Source organism: Schistocerca americana, chromosome 2, assembly GCF_021461395.2.
Source record: "Schistocerca americana isolate TAMUIC-IGC-003095 chromosome 2, iqSchAmer2.1, whole genome shotgun sequence".
NCBI lineage: Eukaryota > Metazoa > Arthropoda > Insecta > Orthoptera > Acrididae > Schistocerca > Schistocerca americana.
The window spans coordinates 851,623,103-851,650,349 of record NC_060120.1 but is presented as its reverse complement, the minus strand read 5'-3'; the positions used below and the strand labels follow the sequence as shown (position 1 = coordinate 851,650,349).

Below are 27,247 nucleotides of genomic sequence, written 5' to 3'. Positions count from 1 at the left end.
CAAAAAGCATGATGCATTAGTTGCACAGGGGTCTACTAGTCATATGAAACAAAGTTAAACCAGAGGGACTCACATTTGAACAAAGAGTGTCATTGTTTGACAAAGACAGATGACCAAACTGGACAGGCATTTGCTCATACCAAGCTGTCCAGTGGGAGAGAAGTTCTGTTCAGCAATGGTAATATCAAACTGATATGCTTGAAAACCTATAATGCAGAGAGAAAACTTTACAGCAATGACGAATATACAACATTTAAGCAAAATTTCTGGTTAATCGGGAACCTAGAGAGGTGAAAACATCCATCAGAATAATCAGTATGGCTAAACAGGAGTGACACAGAAAATACTGATATGATCTTTCACCTAATACTTAAGATAAGATCTGTTATTAATCCCTAGATCATTAATTGTACAGCGAGTCAGAACATAAATTGTAGTGATGGGAACCTATTGGTTGCTGTGGAACAGTTTTACTGGATACTGGCTTATGTGCTGAATGATTTTTTTATGGGTTCAGCTGGATCAACTAAAGCACATGGTGTATTGCTATCTTAATACTTAATTAAGCAAAGAAAATAAAAACTACAGTCTTCTTATTCAACATTGACAAACAGTGTGTCATGCAATATCCAGAGAGGTCCATCGTAGGAGCATGTAAATTACTTTGTTCTCCCCTGTTTTATGGTGGCATGTCATAGCATCACATAATCTCCTACTTAGTATAGTGATATCCCAGCATTCTTTTGACTAAGTTGGTGTTGCCTCCATGTTTTGGCTGCACTGTTCTGCTGAATTCTCTTCTAAATGATCTTTAATATTTTAGCCAGGTGCTCCACTTCACTGAAATTTATTCCAGGCAGCAACTTCTCAGTCTCGAAAGGGACATGCATTTTGTGGCTGTAAACAACCTGTTAAAGAATCAACCCTGTTGTATCGTGTACCTGCCGTTGTATGATAAAGTCATACATGGCAATAGACAACACCATTCTGAGTGGGAGCTTTTCATGTAATATGACAACATTTTAACATACTTGTACGATAAGATTGGATATAAAGTTTGTCTCTTTTTAATGGCCTCTGGACTCCTAAATGGTAGTACTGAATGAGTGATAGATGCTTTGGCAGCTATCTCAGTAGTCATGTCTTCATTTATTATCAAAATAAGATAGCGAGAGAAATGGTCAGTGATGGATAAATTGTCTGTTATTTTGAGCTCTTATAGGGGACGTTTTTGAGACATTGAGGATATGAATTCAATAGGTCCTGCTGCCTCAATAAAGTTAAAGAGGTACTCTTGGTCTTTGTCCAGGCACTCTCCAAGTGTCAGGAAGAAAGTTTTGAATGTAATCTACATCTTTCTTTCATTGTGACCACCAATAACAGCCTACAATGTGTGAATGCATTGTGCTTTTACCACTATGACATGTCTGTATGCTATCATGACATTGAGTATGCACTTGAAAATAGTCTTGGGAACTACTATCCATACTCCAAGAGGAGCTTTCTTTGGTAAAACATCATCTGTTGTAATAAAATCCAGTGAATTAGACGATTTATTACACACAGCATCAGATTTTTGTGCCTTCTTTAAGTCTCCAGCAAATAAATCGTCTATTTGTAGGTTCTTAATTTTCTTTCTTACGGCACCTGCATTCTGATTAATTTGCCAGGCTTGTGTTTAACTATGTAGTCATATTGACTGAATTTTAAGGTCCTCCTAAAAAGTCTGCCACTGGGATCTTTTTAACTCAGTAGCCACTGTAAAGCCACATAATCATTAATTACAGTGAAGTGTTGTCCGCATAGGTAACAATGAAAGTAATGACTTCCAAAAACAAATGCCAAAGTTCTTTTTGTGTAGTGCCATACGGTGTTGTTAGAATCACATGGTAGTGTAAAATCCGAATAAGCCAGGACAGTTGAACATGTAAGAATTTATTTCAGTTTTAACATGGCACTCTCACAGTGTTCTGTCCAGACAAAAGCAGTTACCTTCTTCACTAATTTTATTAGAGGTTTTCTGGTAGCTGCATAGTCTAAGTCCTGCCAGCTTTGCACTTTTTGTATAGTTGTTGACGCTGTAGAGTCTTGTACCATGGGGAGAAAGTAGAAGATGTTGTTTGGCGGCTGGTATCCTCTTTCTACCACACAACTATTAACAGGATTCTTTATTTACCAGCACAGAAAGCTAGTTACCTCTAAGCTCTTCCGTAATAGTCCACATTAGCCTCAATGCTGCCGAAGTCCAAGTCCCGCTATAAACACTACACTTTCGTAGCTGGTGACATGAACTGCTACACGCCAACCAGAATAGTGATTGAGCTAGTAACTGCGACTGTGACTTTTGACTCCGACTGCCTGTCTATGCGTGACTTGGCCCTCCGATCTGCGGCAGTGATCTAAATACTCACGGTTGAGAGGGCGTTGGCATTGCATTGCTTTCGAGTCTGTCTTTTGCCTCTCTCCTGATAGGCAAACTTGATTCAGTGACTATTATCAATCTTTGTGCAACCTATTTGCTGATCGTTGCGCTGGTGAGAGCTTACACCCGCACTTTGCCCCCCCTCTCCGGGGAATGTAGAGATGAGCCAGGAGCCATGACTGTGGAGGATAGCATGCTCCCAACCGTACCCTGCCATCTGGCTTGTGAGGCAACAGGAACATCCTCCAAAAAACTGTTGCCAGGGCACACGTCCAAGCCTGAGGGCATGTCCTGGATCGATGATGTTGTTGGTGGGTCCAGGTGCAGTGGGGTTAGTGAGTGGGGTCAGTGGGGCTGAGAGTGCATCGTCATCCTGCTCCTCCTGGGATGCCCTGGTGGCACCAGTGGGCAGCTGGAAGGCTGCGCGGTCCCGTGAGGTCATGAACCTGGGGGAAGAAAAGCAGCAGAATCGTGAGGCAAATGACAGGCGCAAATTTGGTTCTTGTGCCGGCATTGCAAACCATTGGGATGTGTGATCAAATACATAGAAGAGCCAATGCGTTCTTGGATCACGCCTCTTTCCCAGCCCCCACAGTTGCTATAAACCCTGAAGATAACAATATAGTGCTCCACAAAGCTATACTTGCATACCATTGGCGGTGCCGGATGCTGCGGTGGATGCAGCAAGTGTAACAGCGTCTGATGGTGGTGGCCATGCAGAAGTTCCACCAGTGTCGGTCTGTCTCTTGGGTGGGAGCGATAGGAAGCGAGAAAGAGTTGCAGCTCCTGTTCCTGTCTATGCGTGGTCTGAAGCTTGGCTATCTGTCGCTTAAAAGTGTGTACAAAGGATACTGCTTCTCTGTTGGACTGTGGGTGAAACAGAGAACTTGTTAAATGACGAATGCCATTGCCTTCACAAAACTGTTTAAAATCATGAAGTGAACTGTGGTCCGTTGTCCAACACAATTACTTGTGACAAACCTTCTATGCAAAATAATGAGCCAACGAGTGCTCCAAATTGGTCTTGCAAAGTGTGTGAGCATTTGTTGCCATGGCGATTGAGTCTTAGGCCAAGCTGAGAATGTTTGTGATGGAGCATATTGGTTTTCAGCGCATACGTGACACTATGACGACGTCTGTTCAGTGTGGGCATCCATGCCCTGCCGAGTACAGTGGCATCGCGTTAACTGTTTAGTGAAAACAGTTCCCCAATGTCCTTGGTGAAACTATCACAACACAGTATTTTGCAACACTTTGGGAATGGGCACATGCAATTTTCCACTGGCATTCTGAACTAGAGTCACAACCTGTTGAACTGAAATGTTACACCAACGTGCAAAATATCAGCACACAACTGAGTTCTGGGTAATGCTCAATGAACGAGGCCAAGACATGAAAATGTAATGCAACAAAATCTTGAGATCTGAGTCTGCTTCTGTGGCCTGTGCGATTTTTCTGTAATGGAAGAGAAAAGATTTCAGTAATTCAGTTTCCTACACATTGATTTGGCAACAAGATGTGGCAGATGCATCGAAATCAGAGTCTGGGCCAGTCAGAAGGCAAGATAGGGCAGCTGCATTGCCATGCTTCCATACTGATATGCTGAAGCAACAACACCCAACATTGCAATTTTTGAGCAGTGCATGTAGAAACTGGCTTTGACAGATGAAACAAGGACTGCAAAGGCTTATGATCTGTCACTAAATAGAACTGGCGACCATACAAATAGTGATGGAATTTTGTCACACCATACACAATAGTGAGAGCTTCTTTTTCAATTTGAGAATAATTGCACCGATTTTGATTGAGCAACTTTGAGGCAAAAGCAATAGGTCTGTCTTGTGCACCAATTCTGTGTGAAAGAACAGTGCAAATTCCGTAGGAAGAAGTGTTGATTTGCAAAACTACTGCCTGGGAAGAATCAAAATGTGCTAAACATCTGTCACTGAGCAAGGCGTTTTTGAGTTTCTGAAATGCATCTTGACAGCCTTTAGTCTACATGAAGGTAGATTTTTGCGACTCAAGCGATGCAATGGAGCCGCGATCTGTGCAGAATTCTGAATGAACCGAATGTAGTAAGTCATCTTGCCTAGTACTGACTGCAGTCCAGACACATTGCGAGGAACAGGTAGGTCACGGATTGCAAGCAAATGATAATGGATGTGGTTCACATCCTGACTGTTTATCACATGACGTAAGTACTGTAGTTCAGTTTGAAAAATGTTACACATCAGCTAAGTACTGTAGTTCAGTTTGAAAAATGTCACACTCTTCGAAATGTGAAGGCAACCAGAAGGCTTAGGCAACAAAACAAGAGGCCTTGCCCATTGACTAGCTTGAATGGGAGCAATTCTTTCAATTCACTGGCTACTTTGTCTCTTAAAGTAAATGGAAAGGGGCAGGCCTGAAAAAACTTAGGCTGTGCATTGTCTTTCAATGCAACACACACTACAAAGTTATTATCTTTTCCCATGCCTTCTCAAAACAGTTCAGAAAATTCTGTAAGCAAGCTAGTGGCACTGTCTTTTGGGTCACAAGACAATGTGGAAAGTATATTGTCTTGGATGCTGAGGACAAACAAAATGAAGGCATCTAAACCGAAAATGTTCTCACTGTCTCATGATTTCAACACAGTAAAATTCACAGTCCTAGTGTGGTATTTGTAAATGGCAGGCAAACTACACTGTCCAAGCACTGGAATTTCCTGTCCGTTGTAAGCAGTGAGGTGCTTGCTAGATTTAGAAAGGCATGGTGAGCCTAACTGTTTGTACATGGCATGATTAAGCAAAGTTACTGAGACACCTGTGTCTAACTGAAAGTTCACATAATGGCCAGCAATTCGTAATGTGGCAAATAGTTTGTTAGAACATCGTTGCACAGCACTAGGTCGAGAAGGAGGCACAACCTTAATCTTACTTTTGTGAGAACCTGTTGTAGAGTTGGAAAACATAACGTTCACTCCACATGCATGAGACTGTTTTTCCTGGATACGGACAAAATTGGTGTGTTTGTGCCATTGCAAACAAACTGCTTGGACATGGCCTTTTGTCCACGTTGTGTTATATGATGGGCAATCATGTCTTTTATGGCCAGCAAAACATCTAGGGCAAGACTTCAGTCCCTTCACAGGTCTGTTTAACAGTCTACATGGCTGTCCGTGCATCTGTGTATGCACTTGTTGTTGTGGCTGCTTGGGGCGGTCGTGAGCAAGGGGCTAATCTGCCCAACAAATCGGGACCCGGTCAAACTTATCGAGCACTATGGCACCCGAATCATATTGCTCTAAGATTTGCAACACTAAAGGAAGTGATGGATCAGAGTACTTTAAGATCTGTCTCATATTCAACTATCTGAGACACTGAATGTTAATGCATCTCTAATCATTAAATCACTCTAAAAGTTGCCACAACTACACTTAAATTTAGACTTCCTAGTCATGCCCTTTAATTCTGTGTACCACTGATGGGACATCTATTCTGGCAAAGCAAAAGAACTGATATCTGGCTGCAGCTACTTGAACTTGCTGGTCATAGTACTTGGTTAATGCAGCAATTACTTCGTCATAGCGGAGTTCTTCGGGAGACGCCATTAGGAATAGTTTTTGTATTAACCTGAACACTGGGGACCCTGCAATTGAAAGAGAGTATTGTAGCTTTGAGGTACGTTCAACACGATGAACTTGACAATATGCTTGGATCTGAGTCAGGTATTCGAGTCATTCCCCTTCTGTGCCGTTAAATTGGCAGAATGTTGGTACGGTGGTCGGCGGCACTTGCTGGACTGATTTGTTGCTCTGTTGTGCGGCCGACGCGGCTTTTGCAGCCAGTAGTTGTTGTATCATCGTCAGCAGAGTAGCAGTTTTTTGGTTCTGGAACTGACAAATTTGTGCTAGATCCTTCACATTGGTCGTCTGTGGCCAAGCACAGTGGCAGGGGGTGTAGTAGCCGTGGTTTACACAAATATGTTATAACAAAAAAGCAAGCGAGGCCTCTGAAAAGAAAAATTTGATTACTTCTGCGGCTCCCCTCCTTGAATACAGGCAAGAACACAACAACAAATTAGCAAAATGATCACCCCTGCAGCCTAAAACATAAGAGAAGCAAGCAAAATCTGCTTCTGCACTGAATTATCCTCACCGCCAGTTTTGTGTCGTCGTTGACACTGAAGACTTTTGTACCATTGGAAGCAAGGAGAGGATGATGTTTGGTGGCTGGCATCCTCTTTCTACCACACAACTGCACACATGTATTAACAGGGTTCTTTATTTACCAAAACAGAAAGCTACTTATCTCTAAGCAAGTTGTTCTGGTACAAGCTCTTCCTTAATAATCCACATTAGCCTCATTGCCGGCGAAGTCCTGCTATAAACATTACACTCCCATAGCCAGTGCCATGAACTGACAGACACCAACTAGAATAGTGACTGAGCTAGTAACTACGGCCAAATACGACTGTGACTCCAACTGCGACTGACTATTTGTGACTTTCTGGGCCCTCCAGTCCGTGGCAGCGATCTAAGTACTGGTGGTTGAGAGGGCATTGGCAGCACATCACTTGCGAGTTTGTCTTTGGCCTCTCTCCTGATAGGTGGACTTGATTCAGCACCTGTTATTGATCTTCGTGCAACCTATTTGCCGACTGGTGTGCTGGCGACAGCTTACACCAGGACAGTGCTTAGACATCTTCCGTATTCTGTTGACAAGCATACAGGATTTCTAGGATACTTTCACTGAGTACTGTTGTATGGCATAATTTTTTTGGTGCAGTTCATCCAAGGTTACAAAAAAGTCCAGTCTTCAGAAGCTTGCAGTACAAATATTGCGTAACATTGTAAACCAAATATCTTGTCCAAGCCTTTTCAGGGACCAAGTGATTCTTATACTTATGTGCCAATACATAGAGGGAGAATCAAGAGGAAAGATAGTATTAGTGATCCTGAACAAAAAACTTCAAATGAATATGCTCTTGTCTTAAACTGTATCTAGCATACAACTGTGTGGAAATGACAGGCATCAGTCACATGTCCTTCACCAGCAATATGTGCAAATACAACCAAAGTGACATTAGACTGTGTAGTGTTGCCTTTACTGAGCATTTCAGCGTGCACTTCACAAAGGAGGAACTTTTCACTCTTATTTTACATGTGTGTGCTGAAGTAAAAGACCGTACAAATGAGCTCAGATAAGCAATACAGCAGCTGTCTATGTATTGCGTTGCAGTTGACAGACTTTTTGAACATCTTTTGTAAGAAAATTTACATAATTAAACAAAACATTAGATAACAGTATTTCATTGACTATCACCTCCATTTGTCCTCAGAAGCTATTAGGAACAGGGCATTATGTTCATATTACTTTTTTCTTCTGACTCATTAAAACTACCACCCCTCAAAGCATTTTCCTTCCCTCCTGTATACTCTTTTATGGTATTTGTGGTAATAATATGAATGAATAATTTCGGATGCAGTTTGCATATCCAATAAATACTATAAACATATAGAGGATCAGCAGAAAAAATGCTCCTATCAGATCACACAAAAAGGGATTACATTCCTGTTTATTTAAAAGACTCTGACTAGGAAAAGTGTGAAGGAGACAGTGCAGGAGGATGGGAAAAGGGGGGGGGGGGTAGGATAGAGAAAAAGGAAGTGTGGAAGTGGGTGAGAGCCAGTGATAATGAGAGACAGAGTATGTGACAGTGACAATGAGGAAGAGAGGGATAGTGACCAGTGGGAAGATCTAGCAGCAGTTGGAAAGAAGGAATGAGACATTAGTAGTGAGAGAGAGAACAGGAGGGAGACAGTGGGATACCAACTGCCTTGTTCTACCTTCCTCATCATGTATAAGAAATTTTAGCATGTGTACATATTCATGTTTTTTTTAACACGCAACTCAGCTCAAACTCCCACAGCTGTAACTCACTCACACCCACAAGTCCATCGCTCTAAGTCACTTTTAGCCATCCACTCCCAGTTGCACTTTCTCACTCACTCATTCAGCCCAGCTCATTGTAATTGTCTCTTTGTGTTTCTCTGTCATTGTCTCCTGTGTCACAGCCACAGTCCCCTTTGTTCTGTTCTAATACTACAGTCTCCTTTTCTTGTCAATGTCTACCTCTTGCTCTCTCTAACTGCTAATATCTCATTCCTTCCTTCCTACCAATACTGTCTATTCTCAATGTCACTGTCCCTCTCTTTTCCTTGTTGCCATTTTCATATACTCTATCACTCATTATCACGGGTTCTCACCAGCTTTCATCTTCTCTCTCTTTTGGTTCCTCCCCCCTTGGTGCTGTCTCCTAGTCTTATTGTATCAATGTTCTGTCACTGTCAAGTATGTTCCACTGCCACTGTGTCCCTCTGTTTCTCTCACACTGCCATTGTCTCCATCACTCTGTCTATAACACAACCACTGTCTACTATCTTCCAGTACTTATTACTTTTCCGTCTCCATGCCAGTGGCAATGTCTTCTTCTCTCGCAGCGTAAAAAAGCATGGTTATATTTGCATGCCATAATTTTTGGGAAAATAGTTAAAGGTGCTGAGAAGTAGAATGACGCAGCTGGTACCCAATTTTCTGTCAGAGTCTTTTAAATAAACAGGAACATATTCAGATTTTTCATACTCTGATAGGAGCATTTTCCTGCTGGTTCCCATCTTTATACAACTACTGTAAAAAGAAATGTATTGATCAGTAAAATTTAGAAAGCTTACTTATGTGAAGTTGAAATAACACAAAACTAATTTTATTTCTTACACCATATTTTATGTGCAAAAAATTTTTCATGTGGTTCAGTACTATATCATGGGGTTCCCAGAAGATAATGGAGACATGTCACTTTATAAAATACATTTTTGCCCCACACCAGATTTTACTTGTGTATTTTGTGTGTGCGAATAGGGTAAATTTGGACCTCTGTATCTCAGAACCGGATAAAAATATGAAGAAAATTTTCAAAGTTGTTAGAGATCAGGACCTTAGGAAAACATAGTCTACATTACAGCTATTTTCCGCAGTTGGGTTTTGGTACCCAAAAAACAAGTTTCTATGTCTACATGGATACTCTGCAAATCACATTTAAGTGCCTGGCAGAGGGTTCATTGTTATTCCAATCTCATACAGTGCGTGGAAAGAATGCACGCCTATATCTTTCTGTACGAGCTCTGATTTCCCTTATTTTATCATGGTGATCCTTCCTTCCTATGTAGGTCGGTGTCAACAAATTTTTTTCGCATTCGGAGGAGAAAGTTGGTGATTGGAATTTCATGAGAAGGTTCTGTCGCAATGAAAAACGCCTTTCTTTTAACGATGTCCAACCCAAATCCTGTATAATTTCTGTGACACTTTCTCCCATATTTCGTGATAATACAAAATGTGCTGCCTTTCTTTGAACTTTTTCGATGTACTCCGTCAGTCCTATTCGATAAGGATTCCACATCGTGCAGCAGTATTCTAAAAGAGGGTGGACGTAGTGTAGGCAGTCTCTTTGTGGGGCATTTCTCAGTAACGGATATAGATTTTTGAAAACACAGAGATGGCTCTTCTACATAAAAGTTCAGAGAATATACTGTTAAAATTTGAGCAATTTGCTGCAGTTGTTTATTATTTAGATTTAACCTCATACCGGGTTTTATGTGTAGAAGCAGGGTAAATTTGAACCTCTGTATCTTGGAAATAGATAAAGATATGAACGAAATTTTTGAAGTTGTTTGACATTGCGATCTTGAGAACACATTATAAAAATTTCAAACGGTGGAAAATCTGGGATGGAGTAATGACAATATTATGAAAAGGATTGTTTTTACTCACCATCTAACAGAGATGATATGTCACCAATTGACACAACAAAAAGACTGTCAGCAAGTAAGCTTTTGGCCAGAAAGGCCTGCATATGGAATAGATACACACACACACACGACCACTGTCTGTGGCTGCTGAGGCCAGACTGTGGTTAGGAGAGGTGTGTGTGGGGGGGGGGAGGCCTCTTGCGTGCGTGCGTGAGTGTGCCTGTGTTTTGTCTATTTCCGATGAAGGCCTTTTTGGCCAAATGCTTGCTCGCTGACAGTCTTTTTGTTGTGCCTATGTGCGGCTTAGCATCTCCGCTATATGGTGAGTAGCAACTATCATTTTCATAATTGTTGTTGTTGTGGTCTTCAGTCCCTAGACTGGTTTGATGCAGCTCTCCATGCTACTCTATCCTGTGCAAGCTTCTTCATCTCCCAGTACTTACTGCAACCTACATCCTTCTGAATTTGCTTAGTGTATTCATCTCTTGGTCTCCCTCTACGATTTTTACCCTCCACGCTGCCCTCCAATGCTAAATTTGTGATCCCTTGATGCCTCAGAATATGTCCTACCAACCAGTCCCTTCTTCTTGTTAAGTTGTGCCACAAACTCCTCTTCTCCCCAATTCTATTCAATACCTCCTCATTAGTTATGTGATCTACCCATCTAATATTCAGCATTCTTCTGTAGCACCACATTTCAAAAGCTTCTATACTGTTCTTGTCTAAACTATTTATCGTCCATGTTTCACTTCCATACATGGCTACACTCCATACAAATACTTTCAGAAACGACTTCCTGACACTTAAATCTATACTCGATGTTAACAAATTTCTCTTGTTCAGAAACGCTTTCCTTGCCATTGCCAGTCTACATTTTATATCCTCTCTATTTCGACCATCATCAGTTATTTTGCTCCCCAAATAGCAAAACTCCTTTACTACTTTAAGTGTCTCATTTCCTAATCTAATTCCCTCAACATCACCCGACATAATTCGACTACATTCCGTTATCCTTGTTTTGCTTTTGTTGATGCTCATCTTATATCCTCCTTTCAAGACACTGTCCATTCCGTTCAACTGCTCTTCCAAGTCCTTTGCTGTGTCTGACAGAATTATAATGTCACAGTGAACCTCAAAGTTTTTATTTCTTCTCCATGGATTTTAATACCTTTTTCGAATTTTTCTCTTGTTTCCTTTACTGCTTGCTCAGTATACAGATTGAATGACATCAGGCAGAGGCTACAACCCTGCCTCACTCCCTTTCCAACCACTGCTTCCCTTTCATGCCCCTTGATTCTTATAACTGCCATCTGGTTTCTGTACAAATTGTAAATAGCCTTTCGCTCCCTGTATTTTACCCCTGCCACCTTTAGAATTTGAAAGAGAGTATTCCAGTCAACATTGTCAAAAACTTTCTCTAAGTCTACAAGTGCTAGAAACGTAGGTTTGCCTTTCCTTAATCTTTCTTCTAAGATAAGTTGTAAGGTCAGTATTGCCTCACGTGTTCCAAACTGATCTTCCCCGAGTTTGGCTTCTACCAGTTTTTCCATTCGTCTGTAAAGAATTCACGTTAGTATTTTGCAGCTGTGACTTATTAAACTGATAGTTCGGTAATTTTCACGTCTGTCAACACCTGCTTTCTTTTTTCATTTTCATAATATTATCATAAAATTTTCGGCCATTTGCTGTGTGTAGCTGTCTTGGAATCCTCAGCTCAGCTTTGGTTTGGGGGAGACAGCAAAAATATGGCAAAAAATCACTTCTTTGGGGTTTTCCATCGAATCACCCGGGAACTAATGGTGCCTACATTAATTCCCATCAAGCACACCATAGACTACATCAAATGCAAAAAAAGCCAACCGATTTGCTCCATTTGCCTGAGGAGGAGGAAGTGCGTAATAGTCATACTTTGACCCTGTATTGTAGAACAGTGACACTAAGGTGATCCTTCTATTGGGTATATAAATGTTACCTAGCCCAAGGGCTGTCTGATACACTTGGCCCTACCTTTTTATTACCAATAGAACCTAAGGTTTGAGCACTGAAAGATCCCGTTTTTATGTGCGGCAGTTTGGAACATATTAGGTACACGATGTCGCATGCATATTGATACATCCGTATCTAGGGTTCAAAATTGAGTTTTATGCTCTGCAGATGTCTACAACAGGCATGGACAACCTTTGGTGACCTGTGGGCTGGCTCGCCATGTGACACAACAGCAGTGCTCCTAGCACATGATGTCAAAACTGGAGCTCACAACATTAATGATCATGGGATAACATACCGATACGAATGGCACCACTTTCTCGACATGCCAGGCCAACAAATTACACTCAAAATGTATTTTTGAATGTACATTCATTTTATGTTCACCCCATCTTCAGATATTTTCATTTATTTATGTGTCGTGAACATTGTTTCTTTAGTTACGACATTTTACAACAGTTGTCTGAAAAACAAATGCTGAAAAAATGCTATGGTGGCGTTAGGAAAGAAAAATGTTCATGACACACAAGTAAATGCTAACCTCTCAAGATGGGATACCAGGCATCTTGAAATGTCATCATGGAAAAATAAATGCCTATAAAAGCAGCTGTTTGCAGCTAATCATTATAAATTACCTTCAATTTTAACAGTTGCAGTGTTCTAATAGATTCACAGTGGACAAGTATGATTTAATGATGTTATTATGAGAAAGAATAGAAAAATGAAATATGGCAATGAGTCAAGCAGTCCCAGTCAGTTGGGAGTAACTTTGTGAGTTTTGGCCTCAGGCAGGTCATTGGAGGACGACGGTTCAATCCCGCGTCCGGCCATCCTGATTTAGGTTTTCTGTCATTTCCCTAAATCGCTCCAGGTAAATGCCGGGATGTTTCATGTGAAAGGGCACGGCTGACTTCCTTCCCCGTCCTTCCTTAATCTGATGAGACCGATGACATCGCTGTCTGTTCTCCTTCCCCAAATAACCAAACCAACCCAACCAGGTCATTGGAGTGTTTGAATTTTAGTGTGTTGATATCCACAGACACCACTAGCAGGCACTTTTTAAATATTTGTCTGAAAATACATTTGGTGATTGATCTTGATAGGCATGAGTTGTATCTGTAATTGTAAATACATTAAACCACCATTTCTTTGTCCATTTTAAGAAGTTTAAAAGTCATTATTGCTCAAACTTAGCATTTATCAGCTGTAATATACAAAAGCCGCACTGGAAAAATGTGAACAACAGAATGGCGAATATCTGAAAATGTGACCCACACGGAATTCAATACAAGAACCTGACTCTCTCTTGAATTTCTTCTGAGGGCTGTATTGAAACTAATATTGTGTCATATCTTGGTTGCAGGCAGCTGGTTGCCATGCATGGTCTATAGTGTGTTGCCAGTAGTAAACAGATACCTCTTTAACAACTCCAGCTATAATTTTTGGAAATATTTGAACTCGGGGACATAATTCCTGTGTAACTATAAGCTTTGTATTAAACTGATATTGACTTTGCCATTATATCTATGCTGTCTGTGCAAAGTAAATGTTTTGTTTAAACTATTAGGCAAAAGCAGCAGATTATTAGGGTAAACAGAAGCATCGATGACTTTTTTCAAAGTAACTTTCCCCGCCCCTAATAAGCACATGTAAAGTAATTTAGAAGTAATTCCCATAATTCTCTGTGCAACTAGATTTATTCTAGTTTAATTTGTTGTTGGTATATTGCAGTGGCTGCTTCTGCCTCTTAATGTATAATTTGATTCATTCCACATGCAATCTAGAAAAGATTGCTATGTAACTCGTATATTAGGGGTGGTTTTGAGGTTTGACGCCTATTCAGCACATGATCTTGATTTCGTGAATCTGGCTTGATACTTTCCTGTGTCAGAGTCTTATTAACGCTCTAATCTTGTGACTCCCAGATCTTGGCTATGATGCCAGGAATAGTGTGGGTTGTCTTCTTATCTGCGCCTTTCCACAGCTCCACTATGATACCATGTCATCCGGCTACTCTGTTAGGTTAGAGTTTGAAAATAATTGTCTGGATCTCCACTTTAGTTCGTGGAAGGGAGACTATCTAAGTTATTAACAATCATAAGTTCAAAGTGTAGTTTCTTCTCAGGTTCATCTGAATTGAAGAGTGTGTCGAAATTTTCAGTTAGATCAGCCATGCAGTCCTGATTAGTAAGTTTCAGTTTACCATTTGGTCTCCAGAGGTGAAAGGTCTGGCCTGTGAGTTGATAGTTTGGTAAAGATCTCTGGCATCATTTGTCTGGAAGTTTGTTTCCAGTTCATCGAAAACATCTTTGTTGTGTTGTCTCATAGTGTTTCTTGTAATATTGGGTGTGACTTTCCCAGTTATTTGGAAGCTTCTGTAATTAGCAGTCACTTTGATCCATGCTGTTGTCGACCATAAATGTTCTTCTCGGTCTGTGGGATGGAAGCATCAGTCGTGGCCTTCTGTATTTTTTATCCTTGTTGTTAATTGGGGCGTCAGTGAAATTATTGTCGTCTTGGAAATGAGCTGGTTTGAATCCAGTATTCGTGGTCTATGGCAGCTGTTATTTTAGTAGTTTGAGAGTGGAATGAAATTTGCTTTGGTCAGTGGCAGATTCTTGTCTGAATCAGTGGTAGTACTTTTCAATACCTTCACATTGAGCATTTCCTCATTTCTTTTCCTGTTAAAGTAACATGATACAAGTGGATCTGGACTAATGGGGTATTCTCATGTCTTAGCTTTCCTGGGAAGGTGGTTGAGTGGTGCAGATTTTTGGTCATATTTCTAGTTTCTTCAGCAGTCAGTGAGTTGCTCTCCATTCATTTTGGTCTTCTTTTTGGTTGTGAACTCTCCGACTGTGTTCTTGAGTCTTCTCTCCTTCCCAATTGGACCATTGAAGTCCCTCACTGTGATAGTTGTATGATGTTCAAGAACAATATCTATTGTTTCTTCTACTTCTCTCTAGAGGTACCATATTTTTTCAGTATCCTCCTTATTCTTGCTATCGAGCTATTGATGGGAGCATGGGCATAGATGAGAAGGAGACTGAAGTTTGCTATTGTGTTGTTGATGATGAACGCCTTAATGAGGTACATTCTTCATCACTGTCTGATCCGGTTATGCTTTATAGATCCGGTAGTCCCGTGATTTCATCACATTTTGATCTATGAATGCTTTCTCTTATGGTGCCATTATCAAAATGTGTTTCGTGAAGCTGTTGTCTCAGCTACCGTGTGGAGAGAATTGATGTTGACGGTGACAGGTAGGTGATATTTTTCTTACTCCTACATGAATGTGCCATTTTTCTTACTCCTACATGAATGTGCCAACTATGCATTTCACTCCCGTTTAACAGAGCCGAGAGTTCTTCCCAGGTTGATTCCTGGGACCATAAAATATATTTTTATTATTCATTGAAAAAGATTTATGAAGTACATTTTCTTCCTTGTTTTCAATAATTTTGAAACTTGTTGTACGTCGGTTATATGTAAGTTTACACTTTTTTTATAAGGTGAATCATGCCAAGTACTTGTATGCTGGTGATGTGGTTACATTATGTGTTCATCCATTTATTGTAGATTTTCAAAAATACTGCCAACATAGATTATTATTATTATTTAATGAAATTTTAAAATCTTTCCATTTATTATTCAGGGTTCCAAAACAGTGTCCATTGGGTCACAAGTGCCTTAAAAAATGTTACGAAGACTGTGGAAACTGTGAAACATCTGTGGAGAAGGTGCTTCCATGTCAACATATAACAACAATAGCATGTCACGTTGATATTACCAAGTATCATTGCAAGGAAGTAGTGGAAGCTGTATTGGAACCATGTAAACACACAGCAAAGAAACTTTGCTTTCAAGATGTTAAAAATGTGAAGTGTTCATTTCCTTGTGAAGACAGGCTACTTTGTGGTCATAGCTGTACGTTAAACTGCCATGCAGCAAATGATCCAGATCACCTTCAGGTAGGTTGTGTATTAAAAACCTAATTTAGATGTGAACAGTATGAACAGGACAGATTGCTACTCACCACATGGAGGGGGCTATTAGTTGCTGACAGACAGAATGAATACACCTGCAAAACTTCAAACAAATAGTGCTTCTCCAGAAGCAGACCACACACACACACACACACACACACACACACACACACACACAAGTACAACTCACAAACGCACGACTACTGTCTACTATTTTTACTGTGAAGACAGTTGTTTTTTAATCCTTGAATAAAAAAACAATAATGGATTGAAAATAAAGAGAAAAAGTGTTTTATTTTCACACAGAGTGAATGTTACATAAACTATTACAAAAGGTAAAAGCACAGAACACCTACAAGAAGTGTCAACAGCAACATCTGTAGCAATGGTGCCAAAGATGATTTTCTAGTATGGGTATGATTTCTAGTTCATAATTTACAGCACTCCCACTAGAAGCAAAGCCACTCTGTACTTTGCATAGTCTAGATTTTTGTATTAGTTGATGATGTCTGGAGCTTGGCGCGAGCTTTTTCATCGTGTTGCAACCATTCCATTTGTTGAAATTGACCCGCTATTATTTCTTCTGAATCAGTTTTTTCTGTGATGAAGTAATGGCTGGTAGTAATGTGTTTAGTGTGACGTTTCTATCCATTTGTGTTAATTGGTCCACCTTTATTCGATGAGGTTTCAGAATTACAGCTGGATGATGTTGACTTTGTGCCACAATATTTCAGCTAGCAATCAGCCGTCCATCTTCAGGTGACTGTCCTCCACTAGAGACTGCAAGTTCCCAGCATCGGCTTTATAGCAAAAATTGGTGCAGAAACACATGCGCATTGGCGGCCGTCACAGGAGTGTCCTCTATTGAAATCCACGCCCTCTGCAGACACTGTTATATCTGTAGCACGCAGATGCATGCATAAAGGTGAAACTAAATGTCCACTCTCTTTCAGAATGCGCGATCGCATCATTAAAACCAGATATCAGGTGTTGCCAGATGTGTTATTATGAATAAACTGTTTTCTCTCAGAAGAAATTAGAGAGATCACTGGGTCCCAAGTCTTGTCCAGTTGAAATCCACCATCACTATGTATGAGATTTTGTGCTAGACATATTTCCATAGATTCACTAATTACCAAACCCCAAAAAGTTCTCACTGGGGCCAAGATTTTTGTGGCAGAAAAATCGATAGTGTGCCCTGTGGTAAGTACAATGTTCAACTGCGGGCGACTTACTGGACTGTTAGAGGCAAGTGTGGTGCTCATGTTCAAAACACCTTTCATGTACTGTGTGTATCATCTGACCTACATAAGCTTTGACACACTGGCAAGGAATTTTGTAGATCCCTGCCTTCTGCATACCCAGATCGTCTTTTACCAAAACAAGAAGGACACTAATCTCCACCGAAGGCCAGAAGATTACTTTAACTTGATGTTTCCTTAGGATCTTGTCTACTTTAGATGAAAGATTGCCGACGTACGGAAGGAACGCCCTGGATTTGAACAGCTCCTTATCTTCTTGATGTTGTGGGTGGTCATGTTCCTTCCTCTTTAGCACTGTGCTAGCCTGATGTGGAGAGTAACCATTGTCTTTGAACACCAAATATAGATGTTCTAGCTCCTTTGTAAGGCAGTCTCCATCAGAAACAACATGTGACTGGTTCACCAATCTTCTAAGGATGCTGGTAGTTTGTGAAGGCTGATGGCAACACAACACTTACAGGTAAAGGTCTGTATGTGTGAGCTTATGTTAGACAGAATGCCCTAATAACCCGTACACTCTCGTACTAACCGAGATGTCCAAAAATGATAAGCAACCATCCTTCTCTATTTCCATCGTAAACTGGATATTCTTGTGGATTGCATTCAGATATTGCAATAGAATTGACAGTTGTTCTTCACCATGGAGCATGTGCCATCCATTTATCGCCAGAAGACTCTGAGTTCAAGTTCTGCCAAATCAAGTACCCTTTCCTCAAAGTCTTCCATAAAAAAGTGGTTGGTTCACTCAGCAAGTTGTAAATAGTCTGTTCATAAACCTCACGAGGCAACAGCATGGTAGCATTCATCTTATCCACTGGTAAGACCACTGTTTGAGGATCTTCTCGTAGCTTTCGTAGTGTGGCCCTCTCTGTGGCAGAAATGAGGCTCTTCTGAGGTGGAGCTTTCATGAGTGCACGACATGTTTCATGTCTTATTTCTTCTGCAGCATCACTAGGAAGAGGTCTAACAACTTCCTCAACAGCACTAATAAAATTAGTCAGAGGCAGGGTTCTTGGCGTAGGGCCTGAGTTCGAGCCTTTCCCTAGCACAGACAGTGTTACGGAGTACAAAAACTTAACTGTTAAATTGACTGCAGAGTGTTTTGAAGAGAATGGTTACTCTCCCCATCAGATTAGCACAGTGCTAAGGAGGAAGAAACGTGACCACCCACAACATCAAGAAGATAAGACGCTGTTAAAAGTCCGGGGTGTTCCTTCTATATGTCGGCAACCTTTCATCTAAAGTAGGCAGGATCGTACGGGAACATAAAGTTAAAGTAATCTCCCGGCCACTGGCAGAGATTGGTGCACTTCTCGGTTCGGTAAAAGACGATCTGGGTCTGCGGAGGGCAAGGATGTACAAAATTCCTTGCCAGAGTGGCAAAGCTTACGTAGGTCAGATGATACGTACAGTACATGAAAGGTGCGTTGAACATGAGTACAACACTTGTCTTTTGCAGCCCAGTAAGTTGGCCGTAGCTGAACATTGTATTACAACAGGACACGCTATGGATTTTCCTGCCACAAAAATCTTGGCCCCAGCCAGAACTTCTTGTGATTCAGTAATTAAAGAATCTATGGAAATACGTCTAGCACAAAATCTTATCAATCATGATGGCAGCTTTCAACAGAACAAGGCTTGGTACCCGGTGAACTCTAATTTCTTCTGAGGGAAAACAGTTTATTCATAATGACACATCTGGCGACATCTGACATCTGGTTTTGGCGTTGCAAGCGCACATTCTGAAAGAGGACGGACATGTAGTTTCACCATTATGCAGGCGTCTGTGCACCATAGATAGAACAGTATCTGGAGAGGGAACATATTTCAATAGAGGACACTCCTGTGATAGCTGCCTGTGTGCATGCTTTTCCACGCCAATTTTTGCTATAAAACTGTTGCCAGGAACTTGCAGTCTCTAGTGTCGGACACTCACTTGAAGATGAATGGATGATTGCCAGCTGAAATACTGTGGTAAGAAGTCAACATGATCTGGCTGCAATCCCGAAACCTCATTGAATATTCAGTATGTCAGGAAAACTTCAAGAATGGTGAACCTTTGTTGTTGCACAACTTTAAATCGGGCCATCTTTTTGGGAATGGAATAATTCTTTTAGCAACCATCACAGTCAAAGTGCTTCCTGACAGACAGAAGTTAATGTGATGTACTGTGCTGCTGTCATCAAGAGAGATGTTGCTGTTACTTTTTTTTTTTTTTCCCTGTTGGTAACCCCCAAATAACCAAAAGTGACAGTATACAGCAGTGAACTGCTTTGAAGAGGTCCGCAGCAAGTCGGTCAGAATGTTGACAATTTAGTAGTTTTATAATAATGTGGCCCAATATCCCAACATTACTTTATCCAAAAAAACTAGTAATCAAGTTTCTATCCCCAGGGCCCCCAGCCCAGTCAGCATTGATTTATCCTGTGACGTCATGGCCCTCATCTTTAGGAAGCTGTAGTTTGAAATCTTAAGTTTTCTTTAGGTACCATAGGAGCCTAGTTATAACTTGTCGGTGGGATATTTCTAGGTTATTATTAAACAGACTTACCACTCTAGTTGCATATGCAAGATCTGGTCTTGTACCTAATTGTGCATATATTAGCGGCTGTACTGCTTCTCTGTATGGGTCATTCTTCATGGCATCCCTTTCTATGTCTGTCTTTGGGCTCATTTTGTGAGTTAATGTTTTATTATTATGTGGCAGTGAGGAGATCAGCTGACAGTCTTGCATGTTATACTTCTCTAACATTCAATTTGTATCATAGGTTTTCTCTCTCTTTTTTATTGCTTGCGTAACAACTAATGTATTGATAAATGGATGTGATAAAAAATGTTGCTACAAAAAGAGCCCTGAAATACTTTTTGTGGATCCTGTGCTGTGACTTTCTTTGGATCATTAATTTTCAACTAAACAAAATATATTATGTTCTTATTATCCTGAAACTGGCTTTCTATAGAAGGAACATTGTTTCGTTTCTGTCAACATATCTTTCTTTCTTTACAGTTATTGAAAAGGCTACTGAAAATTATTTTGTTATCAATACTGATGTTACGGTATGCAATGTTTGTTCAACATCAAAATTTTGCAGTGGATTTTTGTTAACATTAAAACACCAATAAGTACCGTGATGAACATGAGACAATTATCAGAGAGAAAATGTTTTTACTATAATGTTTGCCAGACCAGAACTACGCACAGCAAGATTTCTTTTATGTCATGAAGGTAAATTATCCTTTTTAAGTGTTAATAATATAACATCATCCGCAGCCCGCATCCACCTGTAAAACACATCATAAAATCTGTTGCTCTGCCCTGCAATCCCGAAAACTGAAAGGAATAATTTTAGTTCACTATTACCTGTCCGCTTCTTTGTGGTATGATTGGTTTCATTGGATGTAGTTTGAATGTGCCGCGGCAGTGGCTCATTCGTTCGCAGCGCAGCTCTGCACCACGAATAATATTTAAATAGCTGAAAATGTCTTAAAAGGATGGGATAAAATATCAGGCAAGCTGATTACATATCATGATGCAAGTTTTCACTAAGTAACTCTGTTCAAAACATTTAGACAGATTATATTCTTACACACCTTTACAAATCAATGCCTAATGGCGTCTCTGAATCTTGACAAAAGAATGCTACACAAACATACAATATAGCGTCACAGGCTCTTCCTACTCATGTAACTCCAAAAAGACGACAGAGAAATTAATGCTCGGTGACTACTATTTGTACTCGGTTTAATACATCTTTGTTTGATATTTAGTAAGTATCGTCTGTGGTGGTTCCAGTACTTGCCGACACTGATATATTATCTTTAAAAAATCGATACATAATTCTATACAAGTATAAAACATGACACATCATGGTTTCTCTTTATTACATAAAGTTCACATAATCATTGTCCTCTAGTTGAAATTGTTCCCTTAGTTTCTCTTTAAATGAATTTTCTTGATGAAAATTGTTAGAAAAAATCAGAATGTCACCCTTCCTTGATTTTGTGGTAAACGCAGGGGTTAGCTGTGCACCTGCTGAAATTTAAACTTAAAAAGCTTTATCCAGTTTGATATTCCAACAGCAGTATCTGTGTTTAACTTTGTAGACTGATTTCTTACGCCTTTCAATTCTTTTGTCTGTTACTGTTTTGTCATGTAGTCAACTGTGGGGATTTTAACATAAATTTCTTCTTTCAAGTTGTCTGTGAAAAAAACCTTCAAGCATCATTCAATAAGTAATGCCCATGCCCCACATTATTTTCTTAGAACATATTTATTGTTAAGAGTCAGAATTTGGTGTCAATATAAATCAACATGTCTTGTCCATGTCCTGTTTTTCTACATAGTCTCCATCACAATCTATGGCCATACACCAACGTTTTGGAAGAGCATGTATTCCCTCCTAGTAAAAGCTCTTGTCCTGTTGACGTAGCCATGTTTTCACTACATGACTGACACTCTCGTCATCTTCAAACTGTGTACCCCATAGAGAATCGAGTTGTGATGCGCTGGTTGGCACGAATTATGGCATCGACACAATTCAGCATGTCTGGAGCAGTGGCTGTGAGAGGACGTCCCAAGTGTGGCTGATCGTGGAGCTCTGTTTCTGCATTTCCTTAGGCTGTAACTTTCTTTATCCATCGTCCAACTGTACTTCCTATCAACTGCAGCATTGCCATACACTGCACACAAACATTTATAGATGTTCACCATGGTTCCTTTTTCTGCACTCAAGAATTCAATAACAGCATGCTGCTTATGTGAGCCATAGTGAGCCATGTGTGGACAGCATTTTGACACTGTACTACCGCTGTGCCATGTGCCAGAACAGTTTGAAACTTCCCTAGCACACAGAACAAACATCACATGTGAAGCACCAACAAGGATGTCTGTCTGTGTATATTAATGGCTTTTAAACAAATGTGAGGCATTACTTATTGAACAACTCTCGTTTAACTGCATTGCAATGATATGTGCCTATGTTGTATTTGGCAGCTAGACTAAATAAATATCTTTGCTTATTGTATCATATTACCAGTACGCATGTTGCTTCATAGTCTAAACTTTTGACTTTTGCAAATCCCTTAACCATCAGATGGGCTTTACGGTGAATTATTTGCCTTTGTAAATCTCTTTTTGTCTTGGAGACCCACAGTGGATTTTTAACTTTTTTACTTAGAAGTAGGATTGCTGATTCTCAAGTTTGATTTTCTGCATGTGACTTTTGATCATCTTGAATTGCATGAGTCAATTTCTGAGAGTGTTTAGATTGCAATGCTTCTTCCAAAGTGGATTCTAGTGAATCTTTAATGTGATTGAAAACATAACTGCCCATGTTCTTTGTGTCCAGTATTCAGGAAGATCTTCTGAGTAATTGTTGAGATGATTTGTAGTTTAGAAGAAAATGTTTTTATTCAGTGTAGTGTCCCTTGAGTCATTTTGCACCCTGTCTTATAAGTGTAACTTGATTCTCCTTTTCATCTGTGTATGAAGTATATTTTTGGTTTGGATCCAGTGAATAATTTTATGTTACTAGTTTGTCAGTTCTCTTCTGAATTGTTTGTTCTTGAAACATTTTGTCTCTAGCTTTTGTAGTTGTTTACTGAAGCAGATGGAACAACTTAAATGCACTGCTATCTCGGCAGTATCCAGCAACTATGCTCTCAACAAATTTCTTTAATATGTGGACAAATGTTTTGCTGCCAAATAATCTCAGATTTCAGAGGCCATGTTTCTTCCATAAGAAGGCTGCTTCTGGTGGTGATCTGATGGCCCCAAAATTTCATAGGTAATTTCTCATCAAATAACACACATCTTGCTCTTTATCATTACAGTTATACTCTATCTCTCTGCTGCACTATTATGTTCAAGAATGTGAAAAACTGTGGTTTGATGTTTAACTCTGTTACCCTTTAAAAATTTCATTAATCTCTCATTTATGTATTCCTTTCCATTATCAGGTTGTAAGAGACAAAGTCTTTCATCACAAACTTTTAAAATTGTGAGGTACTTTGTATTTATTGCTGACAGAGAAAGGGACATCTTTTTCAAAAATCATCAGTTACAGGTAGGAAATATTTAGCTCCCACATTGATGTGGTCGACATTGGGCTGCACAAATCAGAATGTATTAATTCCAAAATCCTTTTAGCTCCAGAAATGGAATGTGGGTAGGGAAGTCTAATTTAGTTTGCTTACCTTCTAGCCACATAATGCCCGCACTGTTGGCAGCTCCTTGATACCTAATGCAACTGGTCAAACCTGTTCGTAATTCTTACTTCATATGTGAGCGTTGGTGACCTAATCTTACACTCCATAGGTCTGCTTCATTAGATAAGGATGGACACTTTGCTTTGATACTTCCTTTGTTTCACTTGGTTGATCCATTGATTAATGACGCTATGGCAGTCAATTTCTTCTCTGCATCAGGAATGCGACAGCCACTATCATGAAAAATCTCTGAGTGGCCCTATTCCACTATTTTCTTATGGAAAATTAAACTGCACTCAGTTGTCATAAATGGAACAAATTTATCTTCTCCATACCTACTAGTGCTTCAATATGCATACAACCTGTCCCCTTAACAGGTAAGTTGCCATCATTAATCACTACTACTTGTGAACTCAGCTCTTAAGTTTGTGAAATACAAATCACGTAGGTACTTTGACATATGTGCTGATGCACCAGAATGTACATACTAGACTTCGTGTATTTTTAGCTAAAACTGGATCATTGAGAATGTCTTATAACCTATTTTACTGCTACAGTTTTTCAAGAGGTGTCCATACTTCTTGCAGTTGCAACATCTTGCACATCTGGGATTATAGTGTGGGTTGTTGCTGTTGTCCTTCTCATTTACTTGAACTGCATCATTAAAACTCAGATTGCCACACACGTCATAGTTTGCTTCCTGTAGTAATTTTTTTTAAATTGAATTTCCTATTATTGGCACTTTAAGAGTTCTTTTGTTACTGACAAACCAGTAACATCAAATTATTCTCTGGATCCAAACAAAAAACATATTTCATACACAGATGAGGAGGTGAATCAAACAGAATCACAAGAAGTCAAGTTACAGTTATAAGACAATGGGATGGAAAATGACTCAAGGGACACTAGGCTGAATAACAACATTTCAGAAGAATGTGGATCATGAGAAACATTGTTTTACATTCTACTTGTTAAGAGGGTTCTCTGTAATCCTATTCTTTGGTAAAACCCTGAGTCCTCATAGGTTTGTTTTAATTTCTCCCATGGTTCTTTCGAGCCAATGTGTTATGCATGTAATAGAAAGGTCAACTGAAAAAATTTTACCCTTTGTAGCACATATTTTAATGTCATTTGTGATCTAACTAGTCGTGTGCTGCCAAATTTTATAGTGTTGCAAGTAAGTTTTTATAGCAAACTATAAAGTATCATAATTTTCTCTTCCTTTTTAGTTTTTGACCAAAGGCAACGAATTAATGGTGAAGGAACTCCTGATAGTGATGTCCTTTAATTGCATCTTGAAGTGTATCTCTTAATAAATGGAGACTCATAATTTTCTTAGCTTCAAGTAAATCACTTTTTTTGCATAATACTGCTGAACTGGGTGTGCTTTGCCCATAGCTTGTTGTTTCTTAATCCTTATATAAAAAAGTGGTTACTGTTTCAAACTAAAGGGAGAAAAAAAGATATATTTTCACGTTGAACAAATCTAATGCAAACTATTACAAAATTTAAAAGCACAGAAAATCTACAAAAACAACCATAGCAGCAGCGGTAGCAGTGGAACCAAAAATGATTTTTTAGTAGCAACATGGATTCCATTTCTAATTTCCAACAGTAATTTGCAACCGTCTTCTTGGGACAGCACCTTTAATTAATAATCAAAACCTCTGGGGGTCTCAGTTTCAAACCAAACTAGTGCTTAAATTTTGAGTAAACTTCTTCAGTAATGGCTGCACAAGATGTACAGTACAAGAAGTCACCCCCTTTCTGCCAAAATTCTTGCCAAAGAGTGCGGATGAGTGGACAGAGTTTCAGGGCAACATCTTGTGGCTTGATGTTGAAACTGTTCTGAAAAATTCAAGTGCCATGATGTTCTTCCCATCAACAAAAGATTTCTGATTAGCCCCCCCCCCCCCCCCCCCCCATTTCGATCTCTGATAGGAGACTACTATGGAGGATGTAGCCATGAGAAAAAGATTGGATAATCAGTGAAAGAGTATCATACTAAGAGTTAGAGTTTGGAGTGTCAGATGTTTGAACATAGTAGAAAGCTAGAAAATGTGATACTATAAATGCATAGGCTCAATCCAGATATAGTGGGGTCAATCAGGTGATACGGAAAGAAGATAAGAATTTCTGGTTAGATGAAGATAGAATAATACCAACAGCTGCAGAAGATAATATAATGGGATTAGAATTTATAATGAATAGGAAGGTATGGCAGAGAGTTACTGTGAACTGTTCTGTGATGGGCCAAGGTTGGAAGCAATTTCGAAACGGCTAAGTTTGTACATTTTTCACCTGCTGCTGTGGTTAAAATATGCCACGTTTGACAAAATGGTATTATCCAAAACTGGTGCTGAGGCAGCTGCAGTGCACTGCGGGCCATAGATAAAACGGATGAACGATGGCTGTGGAGAAATGTACAGGCTAGTAGCTGTGCAACTGTTGAGCAACAAACCACCCAGATGAACCAAGGAGCTATCAACACAGTCTCCTCAGCAGTTATTCATCAAATGTGGCTGTGCATAGGCTTCTGCTTCAGGTGCCTATTTCATGCACCCATGCTGACTGCTGTTTATCAGTGACAAAGGCAGGAACTGGCACCCCAGTACTGCAACTTAGCATACATGAATGGCGACAGGTGATCTCTTCAGCTGAGTTATGTTATATGCTCCATCAGCATGAAAATTCTGAAAGAAGTATAGCTGAAATAGGCCTACAGTTCAAATAAAAATAATACTCATATCATTGTAACTGGTTATACGAAATTTGTTAGTAAATATTGCTGGAATACTTGAAATTCCAAATGGTAACCAGTTGTATCAATAGTGATCAAAGGGTTCTAACAGTCCCAAAACTTGAGTCCAGTGAATGAGAAATTATTCAATTGTTGTAATTTAAACAGTAAGATTTCTTTGTCTGAGTAATTAGATATGTATATAATAAAGGGAAACATTCCACGTAGGAAAAATATATCTAAAAACAAAGATGATGTGACTTATCAAATGAAAGTGCTGGCAGGTCGACAGACACACAAACAAACACAAACATACACACAAAATTCAAGCTTTCGCAACAAACTGTTGCCTCATCAGGAAAGAGGGAAGGAGAGGGAAAGACGAAAGGATGTGGGTTTTAAGGGAGAGGGTAAGGAGTCATTCCAATCCCGGGAGCGGAAAGACTTACCTTAGGGGGGAAAAAAAGGAAAAAAGGACGGGTATACACTCGCACACACACACACATCCATCCACACATATACAGACACAAGCAGACGTCTTTAAATACGTCTGCTTGTGTCTGTATATGTGTGGATGGATATGTGTGTGTGTGCGAGTGTATACCCGTCCTTTTTTCCTTTTTTCCCCCTTAAGGTAAGTCTTTCCGCTCCCGGGATTGGAATGACTCCTTACCCTCTCCCTTAAAACCCACATCCTTTCGTCTTTCCCTCTCCTTCCCTCTTTCCTGATGAGGCAACAGTTTGTTGCGAAAGCTTGAATTTTGTGTGTATGTTTGTGTTTGTTTGTGTGTCTGTCGACATGCCAGCACTTTCATTTGGTAAGTCACATCATCTTTGTTTTTAGATATAATTAGATAT

General features: G+C 39.8%; 1 protein-coding gene across 1 annotated transcript in view; it reads left to right on the top strand.

Moving 5' to 3' along the window:
* LOC124595720 (NFX1-type zinc finger-containing protein 1-like) overlaps positions 1 to 27,247 on the top strand; it is a 413,636-nt gene that overhangs the window by 198,416 nt on the left and 187,973 nt on the right. The window contains exon 9 of the mRNA XM_047134586.1: positions 15,850 to 16,165. Coding sequence (XP_046990542.1) covers positions 15,850 to 16,165 — 316 coding nt within the window. The remainder of the gene's footprint in view (positions 1 to 15,849; positions 16,166 to 27,247) is intronic.